General features: G+C 42.8%; 1 protein-coding gene across 1 annotated transcript; it reads left to right on the forward strand.

Moving 5' to 3' along the window:
• Positions 1-1,226: 1,226 nt before the first annotated feature.
• LOC137035363 (toll-like receptor 13) lies at positions 1,227-5,163 on the forward strand. The gene is made up of 2 exons (XM_067408558.1): positions 1,227-3,543; positions 4,490-5,163. The coding sequence occupies exons 1-2, from the start codon at positions 1,347-1,349 to the stop codon at positions 5,125-5,127; spliced, it is 2,835 nt and encodes a 944-aa protein (XP_067264659.1). The 5' UTR covers positions 1,227-1,346; the 3' UTR covers positions 5,128-5,163.
• The last annotated feature ends 2,333 nt before the right edge of the window (positions 5,164-7,496 follow it).

A 7,496-nucleotide genomic window follows, 5' to 3' on the forward strand; every position in this document is an offset into this window, starting at 1 on the left:
TTGCCCTGCAGTCCACAGTAACGAAGTGCTCACGAGCAATTGACCCTTCACCAGGAGTTTGTTTCACAAGCGATCTAACCAATAAGAACGCCGAATCCGCCATTTTGTCCGACAAATCAGTCAGGAGTTAGAAGATTAACCTCGGTGGACTTAAACTTGAAAAATGGTGTGTATTGACGTCTTTCTGCGTTTGAAACAACATTCATTCTCATGTTCATTCATGTTTATTTGATGCTATAAATGGACTAGTAGGAAGAGATGATCGGTTTACGAGCCTCTTGAGCTGAGGCACTACAGCAATCTGTCACGACACATTAAAGAGTCACAAAACGGTTTTTATTGTTTTAATTTCTTAAACTACACAGTTTGAAAGCTGGGACTTTGTTTCATATAAGCTTTGTCTTGTCTGTCGACGTGTTGTCAGTGTCCTCTTTGCTCTGCGATGTATTTTTCACTGTGTGTGGCATGACAGCGCCTCGGCTTGTTGGACAAAGCAACAGTAACTAAGGGGGGGCGGGTCTTTGCGAAGGGTCAATTGCCCCACTAAAATAGACAAAAGTTAATAAAAATCAAAGACACCAACCCAATAATGCTCAAGGGACTAGATATACATACCCAGAAGTAGATCGCTAAACACACAGGTTCAGTTACTCACAGCTTTATCCGTAATCGATGAACTGCAAATATGCATGCGTTCCATCAGAGCACACACAAACTGCAATACGATCGGAGCATGAGTTACCGTGAGTCACACCGCAACAAACATTAATCCATTGGAATTAACATACCTGGGGTGAAAGACAGCCTGTACCCAACAGCAACATCGCACCAATCCTTACCATAACCTGGCTATAACAAATATACAAACTTAAATAGTGCATAGACACTCGCACCAAACAGCTAGATACATACCTCCCGCAGAGCTGCGTGCACACACCCACACACAACAATGATTGTACGATGCGCACCCAGGTGACATAAACTAGGCCTTAAATACCCCCGGAATGGCAACCAATAGGCTGTCGCACTTGTCATTCAGGTAATAACTATGTTTAATAGGGCGGTAACTAGACTGCCCTACTACACAAAGTTCAACATGAGGTTAAATGATGACTGAATTTTCATTTTTTGTCAACTATGCCTTTAAGCTCTCATACATGGTGTTAAAACCACAGAGAAAATAAGGCAACTGACTAAGAGTCACACTTTCATAGAATTCAGCCACAGAAAAGGGAAGTTTATATCTTATTCAAATGGTCTGACATGTTAATTATGTCCAGTGAAAGACAGAGACGACGCCCAGACGAGCAGAATCATAAGCTGTAAAGATCACTGAGGAATTGAAGATGGTGCTTCTGTTCTCATTTCTAATACTATCTCTGAAGATATCATGTGTTTCTTCTTGGTCTGCTGGTAAATGTCTTTTCTACAGTGATGCAGAAGAGTTTCCTGTTGCTGAAACCTGTGGTGGAAAAACAAACACTGCCTCCTGCGATCATGTCACTGACATTAAAGAAGACCTGCGTGAACTTCCATCAAACTTACGGAACCTCTGCATTCAAATGGAACAAGACTGCCACGGTGCCTTGGCTTCTGACTCATTCGCACGTTTTGCTTCTCTGGATTACCTTGAAATTAATGGATGTTTTTCAGAGATCCCTCTGGAAGCTTTTAATGGTTTGACAAATGTAACTTCATTAAGATTAACTTACTTTGCTTTAAAAGGATGCTTTGAGGTAGCTCTTGATTTCAGTCGCCTTCCCTCACTGAACACATTGCATCTTTCAAAGTATAGATTATCATTATTGGCACCAAATGTTTTTGAAACGATTCCACACTTGCAAAAATTATACTTGTTCGAAGTGTGTTTGAAGGATATATCTGAGGTTCTGTGTCGACTGGCAAATATAAAATCACTGAAGGTGTTTAATCTAAATGAACACACATTAAATAGACTTCAGTACCCAAACTGCTCAGTTTTCAACACTTCTCATGGTTACATATCTACTGTGTTAAACATTAAAGAAGTAGAATTGTATCTGGGAAAATTAGAGCATGTAGATGAGGGAGCTTTGGAAGTTTTGGGAAATCTGTTTGTGTTTTCCTTACAGTTGTCCACTGATTTACTCCGAGTTCTTTCTTTAATTGGAGTACATAAAATCAATTATTTGATTGTCACGATGGATGTACTTAAAATTGATGACTTGTGTACAGCAGCAAAGTTATATTTAATTGAGTCTTTTCAAGTTCGTTATGAAACTGTTAACTTGCCACTGACTCCTACTAATATCTCAGATGGCTGTGAAGATGTTAAGACAATTAATCTCAAAAAAATATTATTACCTGTGAACCTCTTAGATGTATATTCGTTCTTTCAGATTTTCAGGAACCTCACTTTGGTTAACATAGCTAATCATGAGCTCACACCAAATGACTTTCAATCTCTTTGTGTTTCAGATCCACAGATAGTCAAACAGCTTTTCTTTATGTTTCTAAGATCAAATAAGTTAGATGAGATAGTTTCATACCAATTTATGTGTTTCACAGATCTTGAAACTCTAGATTTATCCTTAAATATCATTTCTAACATAGAAGATTTTGCTTTCGTTGGATTGAACAATTTGAAAGAGCTATATCTCTGTAGCAACACGTTATCTTGCATTTATCAACACACATTCAGTGGTTTATATGGACTAATGGTCCTAGATCTCCAAGAAAATCCTATTATTCATATCGAATCTAATTCATTTGGACATCTTATTAACCTTGGCACACTTCTACTGGGAGATCTGAACTTCCCACCTGACATGTCACCAATCAAGCTGCATTTATCCAATATATTTGGCATAATTCCATATAATTTGAGTAATATTTTAATTAGTTCAGGCCTGAGACCAATGCAGCTTGTGATTGGGAGTAATACTACACTGGATCAGGCCCTAAACTTGCACATCAAAGGTCAATATGTGACTATTGAGGACTGCAACAGTTCACTCTTGACATCTGTAGTCACACTTCAGATAGATGCAGCATATGTGAGCTGTGGAAATGAATTCATTGGGAAATATGTCCGATCGGTCGTCGGTCTGGAATTTAACTCAGTGTTCTCAGGCGATATTGGAGACTTGTCTGTAATCAATCAGCTTGTTCATTTAAAAACCCTAAAACTGGCAAATATTGAATTGACTAAGCAGCCAAACATGGCCGTAATGTTTCACAATCTGACCAAACTCCAGACGCTGATCCTGGCGAACTGCAGATTCTTCTTTCTGGATGGAAGTCTGACCAAAGATTTAAAGGCACTGACAGGTCTAGTGCTCATTCTAAAAGACAACATCAATGTTCTTCAAAACTTGGTGGAACATCTCATTAGTTTGAAATATCTCTATCTTCAGGGCTTGGGTCTGTACTGCAGTTGTGATAATGCGTGGCTGCTCTCATTGGTGAAGGACAACAGGAAGGTGCAGGTTCACATGTTCAACCCCACCATGAAAGAACTGCAGTGTTTGAGTGACAATGGAATTGACCACCACAACTTTATTGGTTATGCTAAGGAGAACTGTTCATTTGAAATTGAATTTGTGTTCTTTGCCTCCACCTCTGCATTTTTGTGTATTTTTATTATTGTGGTACTGTCATATAAGTTTGCAGCCCAATACATTGCTCCTTTCTATCACATCGCCAGTGGATGGTTCAGAGAGGCTTTGCATGGGAATGGTAAACATCAGTACCGCTATGATGTTTTTGTGTCTTACAGCACTAAAGATGAACACTGGGTCATGGAGGAACTTCTTCCGAACTTAGAGAGTTTTTTTTTTTTTTTTGATTACATGATTAAAAAAACTGTTTGACAAATTTGATCAATTACCATTTATATATAGAAAATTTGTATTTAGAAAAAAAAAAAATTAAAATCTAAACAATTCAAAGATATCATCAATATCATTCTTTGGCATATTAGATTCCCGCAAAACAGTCTGTAGGTTTATTCGCTCCAATTTGCACGATGGCCCCCTCGCTTCGGCGGGGTGCTGCAAACTTTGGTGAACACAGACAACGCTCACGTTCTCCAAGCCGAAGTTATGACGTTACTAAGGAAGGGAGCTATAGAAATAGTTTCCCCTGCAGAGAGCGAGTCAGGCTTTTACAGCCGCTACTTTCTGGTCCCCAAGAAGGATGGCGGTCTCAGACCCATCCTAGATCTCAGACTTTTGAATCGCTCCCTCATGAGACGGAAGTTCAAAATGCTGACGCTGAAGCAGATCCTCGCGCACATTTGCCCCGGGGACTGGTTCTGCTCGCTGGACCTGAAGGATGCGTATTTTCACATCCAGATAGCCCCCCATCACAGACGATTCTTGAGATTTGCATTTGAGACAAAGGGGAATCCGGGTTCTGAATTATCTCGACGACTGGCTCATTCTAGCCCGTTCGCGAGCCGAGCTGGAACACCACAGATCCTATGCTAAGGAGAAGATCCTATGCTAAGGTTATGCTAAGGAGAACTGTTCATTTGAAATTGAATTTGTGTTCTTTGCCTCCACCTCTGCATTTTTGTGTATTTTTATTATTGTGGTACTGTCATATAAGTTTGCAGCCCAATACATTGCTCCTTTCTATCACATCGCCAGTGGATGGTTCAGAGAGGCTTTGCATGGGAATGGTAAACATCAGTACCGCTATGATGTTTTTGTGTCTTACAGCGCTAAAGATGAACACTGGGTCATGGAGGAACTTCTTCCGAACTTAGAGAGGCGCGGCCCTCCGTTTTTGCGTCTCTGTCTGCATAGTCGGGACTTTCAGTTGGGAGAAGACATTGTGGAAAACATCACAGACAGCATCTACGCAAGTCGCCAGACTCTTTGTCTCGTCAGTCGCAACTACCTCAGTAGCAACTGGTGTTCTTTGGAGATGCAGCTGGCCACCTACAGGCTCCAGGTAGAACACAGGGACATTCTTATCCTGGTCTTCCTAGAAATGATTCCGTCTCGCTGGCTATCCTCCCATCATAGACTGGCCCGGCTGGTAAAAACTAGAACCTATCTCGACTGGCCACAGGACCCAGAGATGCATGAGGAATTCTGGGACAGGTTATGGTGTAAACTCAGCTCTAATAAAGCCAACTAGACTTTGTTTCTGTACATTGTAAAGTTGATTAAACAACTGCAAAGTGAGAAAAATTCCACCGAAAGTTAAATCAATATGACAACTAATGGAATTTCCTTTTTTCTTTTTTTTTTTTTTTGGCAAAGGGATGAGAAAAATTAATTTTAAGTATATTTAGCCTACATGTAATGTCCATGTTGTATTTAATTTTTATGCTTAATAATTATATGCTCATGTTTTAAGATGTGTTTTCTGGAACACTTTCCTCAGTGGGGTGGGCTTAAAAGAAACTTGTTCTGTACAATTTTTCTTTGTATTTCTCAACTGTAAGCATGTACAGGTTAAACTAATCTGATCACAAATTACTACATGCACACAAACACAACTTTTGTATCCTTTTTTTTTTTTTTTTTGATTACATGATTAAAAAAACTGTTTGACAAATTTGATCAATTACCATTTATATATAGAAAATTTGTATTTAGAAAAAAAAAAATTAAAATCTAAACAATTCAAAGATATCATCAATATCATTCTTTGGCATATTAGATTCCCGCAAAACAGTCTGTAGGTTTATTCGCTCCAATTCGCACGATGGCCCCCTCGCTTCGGCGGGGTGCTGCAAACTTTGGTGAACACAGACAACGCTCACGTTCTCCAAGCCGAAGTTATGACGTTACTAAGGAAGGGAGCTATAGAAATAGTTTCCCCTGCAGAGAGCGAGTCAGGCTTTTACAGCCGCTACTTTCTGGTCCCCAAGAAGGATGGTCTCAGACCCATCCTAGATCTCAGACTTTTGAATCGCTCCCTCATGAGACGGAAGTTCAAAATGCTGACGCTGAAGCAGATCCTCGCGCACATTTGCCCCGGGGACTGGTTCTGCTCGCTGGACCTGAAGGATGCGTATTTTCACATCCAGATAGCCCCCCATCACAGACGATTCTTGAGATTTGCATTTGAGACAAAGGGGAATCCGGGTTCTGAATTATCTCGACGACTGGCTCATTCTAGCCCGTTCGCGAGCCGAGCTGGAACACCACAGATCCGTGCTCCTCAGCCATTTACAATGTCTGGGTCTCAGGGTCAACTTAGCCAAGAGCTCGCTATGCCCCAGCCAGCAAATCTCGTTTCTGGGGGCAGTATTCGACTCAGTCCGTATGACGGCAGTAGTCTCGCCGGAACGCGCTCTGGCGATTCAGCAGCTCGCGGCCTCGGTCAAGAACAAAGCCTATCTCCCTCTGAAGCTCTTCCAGAGGTTGTTAGGGCTGATAGCTTCCACCTCCCCGGTACTGCAGCTCGGCCTTCTTCAGATACGGCCTCTACAGTACTGGCTGAAGTTTCGGGTTCCTCCAAGCGTCTGGCGGCACGGCCGCTTTTGTCTCAAGGTCAATCAAGCCTGTCTTCTAGCCCTGAAACCTTGGTTGAACCCTACTTGGTTCAATCTTGTAGTACCCCTGCAGGCGGTCTCACGATGGACGGTGCTCTCAACAGACGCCTCCAACTCGGGTCGGGGCGCTGTGTGTGAGGACAGACCAGCCTTCGGCTCGTGGAGTCACGAGGAAAGCAGTCTACACATCAACTGCCTCGAGATGTTAGCAGTGATGAAAGCCCTTCAATCCTTTCAGGCTCACTTGACAGGATGCCATGTCTTGGTCCAATCAGACAGCATGACAGTGGTGTCGTACATAAACCACCAGGGCAGTCTTTCGTCCAACCGCTTATGTGCTCTGGCAAAACGTCTCCTGGAATGGGTCCTGCCGAGACTCCAGTCGCTCAGAGCGACTCACATTCCTGGCAAAACCAACCTGGGCGCGGACATGTTGTCACAGAGCAACATCCCCTCAGACGAGTGGATGCTCCATCTGGGCCATACGCTCCTCTATGCTTTTCCCCCGATCGCACTGATCCCCCAGGTTATCAGGCGCATCAGGGAAGACCAACACAGAGTCCTTCTGGTGGCCCCACTCTGGAGGAGCCAGGTTTGGTCCTCGGAGCTGTTCAAGCTCTCTACAAGCTCTCTGGCTTCCTCATGGGCTTGGTCCAACAGAGTTTCCATTAAAGACATCTGTGAGGCAGCCGGCTGGTCTTCGCCGTCCACCTTTGTCAGGTTTTATCATCTTGACGTCCCGACCTTGCAAGCTCGGGTGCTTTCAGTGTGATTTGGCAGCCTCTTGCGAGTTCCGCCTCACACCGTTACAGGTTCATTCCTTGTAGTGTAACAAGGGATACGGTGGCTTTGCTTCATACTTGTTTTCTTGGTCCCCTTCCGGTGTCCAGAACAAGTTACGTCGTTCCCTGCCGTGGCACGGCATGGTTGAATTCGTTCCCCATACGCAGTACGAGTGAAGTATCGAAAGGGAACGTACTCGGTTACTAACGTAACCTCTGTT

This window comes from Chanodichthys erythropterus, chromosome 14, assembly GCF_024489055.1.
Source record: "Chanodichthys erythropterus isolate Z2021 chromosome 14, ASM2448905v1, whole genome shotgun sequence".
NCBI classification, from domain to species: domain Eukaryota; kingdom Metazoa; phylum Chordata; class Actinopteri; order Cypriniformes; family Xenocyprididae; genus Chanodichthys; species Chanodichthys erythropterus.

Bases quoted from the DNA above. Each gene is read 5' to 3' on its own strand.
- LOC137035363 (XM_067408558.1), top strand. From the start codon at position 1,347: ATGGTGCTTCTGTTCTCATTTCTAATACTATCTCTGAAGATATCATGT. The intron at 3,544-4,489 runs GTTATGCTAAGG...TCCTATGCTAAG, and splicing joins TGACCACCACAACTTTATTG to GTTATGCTAAGGAGAACTGT.